Below are 13,099 nucleotides of genomic sequence, written 5' to 3'. Positions count from 1 at the left end.
CATTAAACTGTCGCACCCACGAACGCACTTTCGACACATCCATAACTCCATCACCACATGTCTCCTTCAACTGTCGATGAATTTCAATTGATTTCACACCACGCAAATTCAGAAAACGAGTGATTGCACGCTGTTCAAGTAAGGAAAACGTCGCCATTTTAAGTATTTAAAACAGTTCTCATTCTCGCCGCTGGCGGTAAAATTCCATCTACCGTACGGTACTGCCATCTCTGGGACGTATTGACAATGCGCATGTTTCTATCTCTTTCCAGTCCGGAGAAAAAAGATCGGAGGCCTTAGAACTTGAATGCACCTCGTAGCATGTGCTGTGTATGTCCATCAAACAATAAATATGCATTTTCGACCATTGTTCCCCTATTTCGATGTAATCGGTTGTGGAACCACTATCACGTGTTACAATTTGACGTAAAAGGTTTCAGATACACCGTGTAGATTACAAGAGCGTTGCTGTCACACTTCCCTTGGACACGGCTGACGACGCCCTTGCCTCTTGCCTTCCAGCAATACGTACTTGGTGCTCCTATTGTACGAGGATTGCCCAGAAAGTAATGTACTGAATTTTTTTCTCAGCCGAGAATAATGCTACGATTTCGAAACGTTATCAAATAATGTAGTTCATGAAATAAGTTCGTGGCTTGTAGAAAATAATTTGATACTAAATCACAGTAAGACTCAGTTTTTACAGTTTCTAACTCACAATTCAATAAGAACTGATATTTTGATCAGACAGAATGGGCATATTATAAGCGAGACGGAACAGTTCAAGTTCCTCGGCGTTCGGATAGATAGTAAGCTGTTGTGGAAAGCCCATGTTCAGGATCTTGTTCAGAAACTAAATGCTGCTTTATTTACCATTAGGACAGTATCTGAAATAAGTAACAGTTCAACACAAAAACTAGTCTACTTCGCATATTTTCATACGATTATGACATATGGAATTATTTTCTGGGGTAATTCTTCTGATTCAAAAAGGGTATTTTTGGCTCAAAAGCGGGCTGTTCGAGCCATATGTGGTGTAAGTTCGAGGACCTCTTGTCGACCCCTATTCAATAGTCTGGGAATTCCGACATTGCCCTCACGGTATATATTTTCTTTAATGTCGTTTGTTGTTAGCAATATTAGCTTATTCCCAAGAGTTAGGAGCTTTCACTCAGTTAATACTAGGCAGAAATCAAATCTGCATGTGGAACGCACTTCCTTGACTCTTGTGCAGAAAGGAGTACACTATTCTGCTGCATCCATTTTCAATAAGCTACCACAAGAACTCAAAAATCTTAGCAGTAGCCCAAACGCTTTTAAGTCTAAACTGAAGAGTTTCCTCATGGCTCACTCCTTCTATTCTGTCGAGGAGCTCCTGGAAGAGCTGAAAAATTAAGCAAATTCCAGTGTTACATTGTCGATTTTCTTTATTTAAACTTACGAATTGTCGCCTGAATACGTTTCTTGTATTTAATTTTATCTGTTCTACTATCGTGTTATAATTTCATGTAACTCGTTCCATGACCATGGAGACTCCTCCTTAATTTGGTCCCACGGAACGATAAATAAATAAATAAAAATAAAACAAAAATTATTTGAAGTCTCCTGAGTGAGCGCGGCAAGTTTCCGTCACTTCCGACAGCTGCTGGACAAATTCAAAATGGCGTCTGTAGGTGATGCACGTTGCAAGCAATGTGTCGTCATTGAATTTCTCATTGCAGGGAAAGAAACGGTGGGGAATATTCACAAACGCTTGTGCGAAGTCTATGGAACATCTGCTGTCGATAGAAGTAGAGTTAGTCACTATGCATAGAGGGTGAGGTCATCAGAAGGCGGTGCGGCGGAGCCCCACGATTTGCAAAGGTCGGGGAGACCATCCACGCCTGTCACGCCTGAGCTGTTGCAGCGAGCTGATGTTATCATTCGCGAGGACTGACACAGTACGACTCGGCAGTTGGCAGACATTTTGAGGAAGATGAGGAGCTGAGTCACAAAGTGAAGCATTGGCTCCGCCCCCATGACAAGGATTGCTACCGACAGGGCATACACGGCCTTGTTTCACGCTGCAGGAAAGCCGTACAATGGGATGGAGATTACGTGGAAAAATAGGGTGTGTAGATAAAACACCACAATTTCTTGTGTGTAACTTTCATAATGTTCAATAAAGAACTGTTGAAGAAAGAAAATTCGGTGCATTACTTTCTGGGCAATCCCCGCTCTCTCTCTCTGTCTCTAAGCATTAATCCCGACTCGTGAGGTCTGCTGGTGAATCGGATGTGACATGTTGGTGGCCGGCTGCCCTTCCTGTCGCCACCCCCCCTCCCCCTCCCCAGTGGAAGGAATGAGTGATGAGTGTAGTGTACCCCAACTGTCTGCATCTAGTGTAATCCATGGAATAGTGCGAATATGTTCAGATGTCTGCGAACCGTGTAACTGCGGCGGAACGTGGGGACCAGTCCAGTATTCACCTAGCGGGATGTGAAAAACCGCCTAAAAACCACACCCTGGCTCCCCAGCACGCCGGCCCTCGCCGTTAATCCTCAGGGTGGATTTTATCCGGGGCTGGCGCGCCTACCTGTGTCCAGGAAGCTGAGTGTTACCGCTCTCGGCTACCGTGGCGGTTACTTTCTGGGCTATCCTCGTATATGAAAAAATCATTCCACAGCATTCTCCTTACAACCAACGGAGATACTTCACTGATCAGACTTCTCAGTTAACGTCAGCTAGAACGACAGGGACAGACTCATTTTCCCCCATCTGAAACCTATAAGATCAAGAAAGCATGCTGCATTCCTTCAAATATGCAAAATTCGAGACATATTCAGATACAGACATAGTCATGCCAAATGATCAGAATTTTCGGCGAAAGCGAGCAGTCAGCCAAAAGAGCAATGCTACAAAATTTTGAATCAAGCTGACATTTCATATGTGCGCAACTAATTCAGATACTTTTTTGATATGGAGGAAGTGTTATTCATTATTACGTTTTTAAATGCTTGCACACGTATCCAAGTTTCTCAAAGCATTGTTAACGAATGAGATTTTGACGGAATAGTCAACTATCATTCGATTCTCTTTTCTAAAATCGTTCAAAAGTTTGAATAAAATGTCCTCGGGCCCTCAGCCACGCCACGTGGATCTACATGAGGGAGCTTGACGCTGCTAGCAGCCAGATAACATTTCAGTCAGACATATTCCCATGAGAGAATGCATTCATATATTCAGAACTTTGTACTGTAACTACCGAAAAATATCTACAGCTCTCTTATCTTATAGTTGGAGAAGACAACGCTGGACACTTTCTTCGCATTAATGTTGTTATGGTTTTTTTTTATATTTGATGCTACCCGCCGCGAATTTCTCTCCTCTATCAACCTATTCATCTGAGAGTAGCACTTACGTTCTACAGCCTCAATTATTTGTTTGGAATATTCCAATCGCTACCTACCCCTATATTATTTACTGAGGATTGCTCGCTCTAGTACCATGCAAGTTTTCCCCTGAAGTCTTAACCCATGTTCTATCGTCGTGCCCGTTCGTCTTGGCCGTGCTTCTAGATATTTCTTTGCGAAGTCTCCTCTTCGTGGAAAATATTCCCCATCCATAAACGTAACTGTGGGCATCCCACTTCTGTAAGACCTATCCTATGAATTTAATGTCTGCAATGTCTAATGAATGACGTGATTTTAGACTGTAGGTATACATCCTAACGCTGTGGCCGAGTGGTTCTAGGCAGGGTTACGTAGTTTTAAGTCTAGCGGACTGATGACCTCAGATGTTATGTCCCATAGAGCCATTTGAACCATAGATCCTAAAGTGGAGGATTTATACAATAACTTAATGTGACAGAAATGTGTCTGAGAAAAACAATGTATTATTTAAACAAAAACTTATTAATTAAAACATAGATCATCACAGCTCACAAAAAGAGACAGTGAAATAGTTGACAAATCGTACCTGTATGAAAACCTATTGACGCCAAGTGTCGGTCTGAAACTCTATATCAAAATTCGCCTATTCCTGATGACAGCAGCAGTGGCTACACCGGTACCCGTCAGATCACAGGAGTTAAGCGCTGTCGGGCGTGGCAGCCACTTGGATCGGTGACCATCCGGGCCGCCGTGCGCTATTGCCAGTTTTCTGGGTGCACTCAGCCTCGTGATGCCAATTGAGGAGCTACTCGACCGAATAGTAGCGGGTCCGGTCACAGAAAACCATCATAACGACGGGGAGAGTGTTGTGCTGACCACACGCTCCTCCCACCCGCATCCTCATCTGAGGATTACACGGCGGTCGGACGGTCGCGATGGGCCACTTGTGGTCTGAAGACGGAGTGCTTATTCCTGATGGAAAATAGTGACTGAAATCTTGCCGACTGTTTGAAAGGCTCATTACACAGAACACATGAACGTTGTACTTGAGACAGGCTATCGTATATCATTCCGCAAGTGCGAAATAAGAATGACCTAACTCGTCTGCGTTTCTGATAACTCTCACCGTATTTTATTTGCGATGCTCCATGATGAACGCTGCGCCAGTGGAAACGATTCTCAAAGTAAGATGAGGGCACGTTGTTACGACTGTAACACTGGGCTCTGCACCTCGTTTCACCTGCAAGACTGTGTACTTTGCACCACCTCACAGCCCCAAGTACTAATCGTTTTTGCTCTCTGCCCTGTTCTGCCAGCTTTTCCCGCAAAACTGTGACAATCGTCAATGGTAAATACTCGGGGTGTTCTAAAAGTCTCTCCGCAGTGCCGTATGATTGTTAGCCGCGCGTGCCGTATGCCGCAGTGAGTATACCGAAATGAAACAAGTTATTAATTTATTGAATATTCATTTTTACTTACAAATTTTCACATTATATGTTGAAAGCGTCCCCCCTGTTGTTGAATATTCAATTCGTCTAATCATGTTTCCTAACACAAGCTGTAACATATCTTCTGTAACAGAAGCAGTGAGAGTGGATATTGCAGTTTTCAATTCTTCGATGGATTTTGGACGGTTTTTATAGACAGTTGCTTTAGCTGCACCCCAGAAGAAAAAGTCAGGTGATGTTAGGTCAGGCGATCGTGGAGGCCAAAGTCCCTGCGGAATTATGCGATTACCAAAAACATGAGCAAACAGTGACATTGAAATGCGAGCTGTATGCACGGTTGCACCATCTTGTTGAAAATAACCGTTCAGTATTTCACTTAACGCACGTTCTCCTATGAATGGGTATCGAATATCACTGCAGTATCGTTGTGCGTTTATTGTTTCATTGAAAAATATGGGACCCAAAATCCGACGTCTAGAAATTGCAATCTAAACTCCTATTTTCACAGAATGAAGTCGTTCCTTATGACTACATAATGGATTTGCAATACTCCTCATATGAGAATTTTCCGAGTCCATGTACCCAAATACACTCCTGGAAATGGAAAAAAGAACACATTGACACCGGTGTGTCAGACCCACCATACTTGCTCCGGACACTGCGAGAGGGCTGTACAAGCAATGATCACACGCACGGCATAGTGGACACACCAGGAACCGAGGTGTTGGCCGTCGAATGGCGCTAGCTGCGCAGCACTTGTGCACCGCCGCCGTCAGTGTCAGCCAGTTTGCCGTGGCATACGGAGCTCCATCGCAGTCTTTAACACTGGTAGCATACCGCGACAGCGTGGACGTGAACCGTATGTGCAGTTGACGGACTTTGAGCGAGGGCGTATAGTGGGCATGCGGGAGGCCGGGTGGACGTACCGCCGAATTGCTCAACACGTGTGGCGTGAGGTCTCCACAGTACATCGATGTTGTCGCCAGTGGTCGGCGGAAGGTGCACGTGCCCGTCGACCTGGAACCGGACGGCAGCGACGCACGGATGAACGCCAAGACCGTAGGATCCTACGCAGTGCCGTAGGGGACCGCACCGCCACTTCCCAGCAAATTAGGGACACTGTTGCTCCTGGTGTATCAGCGAGGACCATACGCAACCGTCTCCATGGGCTACTGTCCCGCACACCGTTAGGCCGTCTTCCGCTCACGCCCCAACATCGTGCAGCCCGCCTCCAGTGGTGTCGCGACAGGCGTGAATGGAGGGACGAATGGAGACGTGTCGTCTTCAGCGATGAGAGTCGCTTCTGCCTTGGTGCCATTGATGGTCGTATGCGTGTTTGGCGCCGTGCAGGTGAGCGCCACAATCAGGACTGCATACGACCGAGGCACACAGGGCCAACACCCGGCATCATGGTGTGAGGAGCGATCTCCTACACTGGCCGTACACCACTGGTGATCGTCGAGGGGACACTGAATAGTACACGGTACATCCAAACCGTCATCGAACCCATCGTTCTACCATTCCTAGACCGGCAAGGGAACTTGCTGTTCCAACAGGACAATGCACGTCCGCATGTATCCCGTGGCACCCAACGTGCTCTAGAAGGTGTAAGTCAACTACCCTGGCCAGCAAGATCTCCGGATCTGTCCCCCATTGAGCATGTTTGGGACTGGATGAAGCGTCGTCTCACGCGGTCTGCACGTCCAGCACGAACGCTGGTCCAACTGAGGCGCCAGGTGGAAATGGCATGGCAAGCCGTTCCACAGGACTACATCCAGCATCTCTACGATCGTCTCCATGGGAGAATAGCAGCCTGCATTGCTGCGAAAAGTGGATATACACTGTACTAGTGCCGACATTGTGCATGCTCTGTTGCCTGTGTCTATTTGCCTGTGGTTCTGTCAGTGTGATCATGTGATGTATCTGGCCACAGGAATGTGTCAATAAAGTTTCCCCTTCCTGGGACAATGAATTCACGGTGTTCTTATTTCAATTTCCAGGAGTGTAAATGAAACCACGCCTCACCAGTGAAAAATGTCCCTTCGGTTCTGTTGAACGACATTTTTAAACCATTGACAATAATGCAGTCTCTTGCCATGATCAGTATTTTTCAGTTCTTGCACGACGGTCACTTTGTATGGGAAAAGTTCTGATTTTTTCCTTACAGCTGTGTGGGCCGTTCCGGCACTGACATCGATTTCCTGGGCGAGTTTTCCTGCTGACTTGTTCGGACTCGTGGACATTTTATCGGAAATATCGAGTAGTTTATCCTCAGACAAAACGCTAGGACGACCACTTCTCGGTGCATCTGTCACCTAACCCGTACTTCAAAATTTGTTAATCAGATTTCGCACAGTATCGCGATGTGGGAGTGTTGTCTCCGGGAAAACTGAATTAAATGTTTGACGAACTGAAACTGTGTATTTACCGCCAGCTTTGAGCACTTGTTCGACTAAAAACACACGTTCTTCAGTGGTTAGCATTTTAACAGTGACAAAAACGAAACAAACGAACAACGGAACTAAACTTAAACGTTCACGTCAACACGTAACGTCACACACCAACGATACTACTGACTGAAACAGTGGAAGCAACCCAGGCAGGCGAACAATCATACGGCACTGCGGAGAGACTTTTTGAACACCACGTACAAAAACACTGCAGCCCAGTTGCGAGGTTTCTTCCAGCATACAGAATCCCACAAAAATCACGCGTCGCGATCAGACGCGAATCACACAGCGAAACTGTCCCGTGCTGCTAAATAAGGACCGTCTCCGGACTATGTTCGTGCTGTTACTCTCTGATACATCAATAGCGCGTTTCCGCGCCCATGTAACTAGCCTCGTATCAGAGGGCCTCTGAAGTTGGGAAAGAGCAGCTGATGCGGCCAGCCCATTACTTTGTGTAGACCGTGTTTCCTAAGGTGGGCCGACCGGTGTGGCGGAGCGGTTCTAGCCGCTTCAGTCTGGAATCGCACGACCGCTACGGTCGCAGGTTCGAATCCTGCCTCGGGCATGAATGTGTGTGATGTCTTTAAGGTTAGTTAGGTTTAAGTAGTTCTACTGTAAGTTGTAGGGGCCTGATGACCTCATATGTTAAGCCCCATAGTGCTCAGAGCCATTTGAACCATTTTTTTCTGAGGTGGCTGATAGCCATTTGCAAAGAAGGTCCACAAAATATGTGGTTGTACGTGTAGCTGTCACAGAACGTTTCAGTTAGACATAATGCCTGAAGTGGACTGACAAGGCAGCCAGTCCACAGTGACGGGTAGCCGATAGAAAGGCACGCGTACACACTCACGCCGACGGGCGTCAATTCTGGAACAGGATAACTATTGAATGGTAGCAAGAAAAGTACGTAGCTGCTTTATACTTAACTTTATTATTTGATGACTACAGCATTCTTCTTGAGACATTTATACTGTAACTCTCAAAGTACGTAAGGCTAACGGCGCCTTGCTAGGTCGTAGCCATGGACTTAGCAGAAGGCTATTCTAACTGGCTCTCGGCAAATGAGAGGAAGGCTTCGTCCGTATGGTCGCTAGCAATCTCCTCGTACAACTGGGGCGAGTGCTATATCGTCTCTCGAGACCTGCCTTGTGGTGGCGCTAGGTCTGCGATCACACAGTGGCGACACGCGGGTCCGACATGTACTAAATGGACCGAGGCCGATTTAAGCTACCACCTAGCAAGTGTGGTGTCTGGCGGTGACACCACAATGCCGTGACAGCACGCATTGATATTCAGACGTTTATACTGTTAACTATTGACAAATATTTGTAGCTCTCTTAGCTGATGTCATAGTTCGAGAATTTTGTGTGTTTAATACGACACCGCTGGATATCTAATACACATTAATGTTTTGAATGCTTGTACAAAACTCAATGTACAGTAGAGTTTCGTTAATCCGAACTAATTGGGACCAGACCTTGTTCGGATTATCGATTTGTTCGGATTAGCCGTAATTACGGTGACGAGTTTCTAGAATGAAGTATACCAAACAGATAAGTAGGTACATCATGGTAACAAATGGGAACAAGTGTGGGAACAATGACTCACTGTCACCTCCTGCCCTTGTTGTTGTGCATTGTTGAGATCTTTGTAATGTCTGAGGTCAGAGCACTGCCAGTTGGCCCGCAAAGCACTTGGTCATGTTAGTTATCGATCGCTGGCACGCGTAACATTTGTATTGTATTCGTTCAGGCGTAGTGGTGCACGTATTTTCGTCATCAGTAAACGGAAACGTGCAACGTTAACTCTCAAAGAAAAACTGAATGCTTTGAAGCGGATAGACAATGGTGAGAATGTATCTAAACTGGCAACGGAACTGAGTGTTGGTAAAGCAACGATTTGTGATTGGAAAAAAAACCGAGTGAAGCTTGAACAGTCCTGTGCAACGTCTTTGGGAAAAACACTCGAAATTTCGCAGACTTTGAAACAGTCCCAGTAGATAAAGTGAATGAAGTTCTTTTCCTTTGGTTTACGCAGGAACGAGAAAGGGGAACTCCTTTGAGTGGAGCACTGGTTCAGGAGAAGGCTGTTTACCTGAACAAGTTAACGAATGATGATGAATCTTTTAGTGCGAGTACTGGTTGATTGGACAGATTTGAAAAATGTCATGGAATCCGTCAGCTAACAATTACTGGAGAGAAGCTTTCTTCTGTCAGTGCTGCAGCGAAGGAATACTTGGGTGATTTAAAAAAAAATGATATTAGAGGGAAGGTATTCTCCCCAACAAATTTATAACGCTGACGAGACTGCCCTTGATTTTGGGGTATTGCCAACAAAAAGCCTGGCATCAAAAGCAGAAGACCATGCTCCTGGTTTTGAAATGTGCAAAGATCGTGTGACTTTATTAGCGTGCAGCGACGCTGCTGGTAATGACAAGCTGGCTTTAATGCTGATCGGTAAATCTGCCATGCCCAGAGCTTTTAAAAACTGCAACATGAAGTCCCTGCCCGTATATTATCACAGCCAGATAAAAGTATGGACGGGTGGTAAGCTGTTCAAAGAATGGTTTCACAGTGAGTTTGTTACCTCTATTCGGCAGTTTTCTAAGGAAAATTATTTGTCTCCCCATGCAATCCTTTTGATCGATAACGCGCCATCTCACCCAAGCACTGAGCAATTATGTGATGGAGAAATTGTAGCGAAGTTTTTGCCGCCGAATGTTTCACCACTTCTACAGCCGATGGACAAGGCCGTACTGCAAACATTAAAAATGATTTACAGAAAACAATTTTTAAGAATGCTGCTCCAAGATGATAGCATTCCTTTAGTGGACGAAATAAAAAAAAAACAATGTGAAGGATGTTGTTTATTGGGCCGCTGAGGCATGGCAGAATATTTCAGAAAATACTAATCGTGGAGAAAACTGTAGACATCTCTTGAATTTCAGGACAACCTAGTTGAAAATGAAGAGGAAAAGCTACTACAAATGATACAGACCATCCCTGGATGTAAGACTCTAATGAAGGAGACGTAGATGAGTGGATGGCAGCGGATGGGGCATGTGTGGTGAACCTAACTGACGCTAATTCAGTTGCTGCTGTGATTCAAGACAAGGAAGAAATGGACTGCTGTGGCGGAAGTGGCAATGAGCCTGAAAGTGACAAAGGGGAGCTGCTGACACACGGTGACGCAGCAGAAGCCCCTGACCTCGCGCTACGATGTTTGGAACAACAGCCCATTGCTACACATGCTGATTTTATGTTTATGTGACGGTGGCACAACTATGCGTCATATAAGAGACTGTCTTCATTAAGCCAAAAAGAATGAGTTTTTGCTATCTAAAAAGTAGGGATAGAATGTCCGCTGAATTTTAGTAAATTTGACAGCTTTTCTTTCATTATTATGCCTAACATTTTTCATGTTCGGATTAACCGAAGATGTCGATTACTGGGGTTCGGATTAGTGGGACTCGCCTGTACTACACTCATGCGCAAGAAATAATTTCAACGTTATGTAATAGTGGCACGTACACTACAGGCCGTTAAAATTGCTACTCCACGAAGATGACGTGCTACAGACGCGGAATTTAACCGACAGGAAGAAGATGCTGTGACATGCAAATGATTAGCTTTTCAGAGCATTCACACAAGGTTGGTGCCGGTGGCGACACCTATAACGCGCTGACGTGAGGAAAGTTTCCAAACGATTTCCCATACACAAACAGCAGTTGACAGGCGTTGCCTGGTGAAACGTTGTTGTGATGACTCGTGTAAGGAGGGGAAATGCGTACCATCACGTTTCCGACTTTGATAAAGATCGGATTGTAGCCTATCACTATTGCGGTTTGTCGTATAGCGACATTGCTGCTCGCGTTGGTCGAGATACAATGACTGTTAGCAGAATATGGAATCGGTGGGTTGAGGAGGGTAATACGGAACGTCGTGCTGGATCCGAACGGAGTCGTATCACTAGCAGTCGAGATGACAGACAACTTATCCGCATGGCTGTAACGGATCGTGCAGCCACGTCTCGATCCCTGCGTCAACAGATGGGGACGTTTGCAAGACAACAACCATCTGCACGAACAGTTCGACGACGTTTGCAGAAGCAGAGACTATCAGCTCAGAGATCATGGCTGCGGTTACCCTTGACGCTGCATCACAGACAGGAGTGTCTGCGATGGTGTACTCCACGACGAACCTGGGTGCACGAATGGCAAAACGTCATTCTTTCGGATGAATCCAGGTTCTGTTTACAGCATCATGATGCTCGCATCCGTGGTTGGCGACATCGCGGTGAACGCACATTGGAAGCGTGTATTCGTCATCGCCATACTGGCGTATCACCCGGCGTGATGGTATGGGGTGCCATTGGTTACAAGTCTCGGGTCACCTCTTGTTAGCATTGACGGCACTTTGAACAGTGGACGTTACATTTCTGACGTGGTACGACCCGTGGCTCTACCCTTCATTCGATCCCTGCGAAACCCTACGTTTCAGCAGGATAATGGACGACCGCATGTTGCAGATCGTGTACGGGCCATTCTGGATACAGGCAATGTTCGACTGCTGCCCTGGCCAGCACATTCTCCGGATCTCTCACCCATTGTAAATATCTGGTCAATGGCGGCCGAGCAATTGGGTTATCACAATACGCCAGCCGCTATTCTTGATGATCTGTGGTATAGTGTTGAAGCTGCATGGGCAACTGTACCTGTACACGCCATGCAAGCTCTGTTTGACTCAATGCCCAGGCGTATCTAGGCCGTTATTACGGCCAGAGGTGGTTGTTCTGGGTACTGATTTCTCAGGATCTATGCACCCAAATTGCGTGAAAATGTAATAACATGTCAGTTCTAGTATAATATATTTGTCCAATGAATGCCCGTTTATCATCCGCATTTCTTCTTGGTGTAGCAATTTTAATGGCCAGTAGTGTATAAGTGTAAGTTAAGATTGTCTACTGCTCATGAATGTTATGCAACTAATTTGTACTATTTTCTGTGTGTCTCAGGGTAACCATACGACTGACCGGAGACTCCATGGATGGATTAAGGACATGGAACGTGTGAGAGATATGATGCACATGAAATTAAGCAGTTGGGTACACGACGTGCAAGCCGTCAGCGAAAAGATAGCACGCTACGAGATAGAAGACGACAAGAATAGGCCTGGATTCTTAATAATTAGGTATACACCAGTGTACATTCAAATCTTTGTCCAACTGACTGTGGTTTGTTAATGCTCACTGGTCAGCCAGAACATTATGACCACTGCCTACTGGTGCCGCTGTGGGCACTTGGCGCAGTAAGGAAAGCATGTAAGCCCAACAGATAGGAATAGGAGATTCCCCTAGCGAAGATATGCGCTGAAAATGGAGAAATCCACTCAGATAAGCGACTTTGTCAAAAGGTATGTTACACTACTGGCCATTAAAATTGCTACACCAAGGAAAAATGCAGATGATAAACGGGCACTCATTGGACAAATATATTATACTAGGACTGACATGTGATTACATTTTCACGTAATTTGGGTGCATAGATCCTGAGAAATCAGTACCCAGAACAACCACCTTTGCCCGTAATAACGAGCTTGATACGCCTGGGCATTGAGTCAAACAGATCTTGGATGGCGTGTACAGGTACAGCTGCCCATGCAGCTTCAACACGATACCACAGTTCATCAAGAGTAGTGACTGGCGTATTGTGACGAACCACTTGCTCGGCCACCATTGACCAGACGTTTTCAGTTGGTGAGAGATCTGGAGAATGTGCTGGGTAGGGCAGCAATCGAACATTTTCTGTATCCAGAAAGGCCCGTACAGGAGC

At 45.7% G+C, this 13,099-nt stretch overlaps 1 protein-coding gene across 1 annotated transcript in view; it reads left to right on the top strand.

The window, feature by feature from the left end:
• LOC126425269 (uncharacterized) overlaps positions 1 to 13,099 on the top strand; it is a 133,956-nt gene that overhangs the window by 63,466 nt on the left and 57,391 nt on the right. Inside the window, exon 5 of the mRNA XM_050088237.1 lies at positions 12,283 to 12,458. Within this exon, the coding sequence (XP_049944194.1) occupies positions 12,283 to 12,458 (176 nt within the window). The remainder of the gene's footprint in view (positions 1 to 12,282; positions 12,459 to 13,099) is intronic.

This window comes from Schistocerca serialis, chromosome 10 (assembly GCF_023864345.2).
Source record: "Schistocerca serialis cubense isolate TAMUIC-IGC-003099 chromosome 10, iqSchSeri2.2, whole genome shotgun sequence".
In the NCBI taxonomy this organism is placed as follows: Eukaryota; Metazoa; Arthropoda; class Insecta; order Orthoptera; family Acrididae; genus Schistocerca; species Schistocerca serialis.
This window is presented reverse-complemented; position numbering and strand designations above follow the sequence as displayed.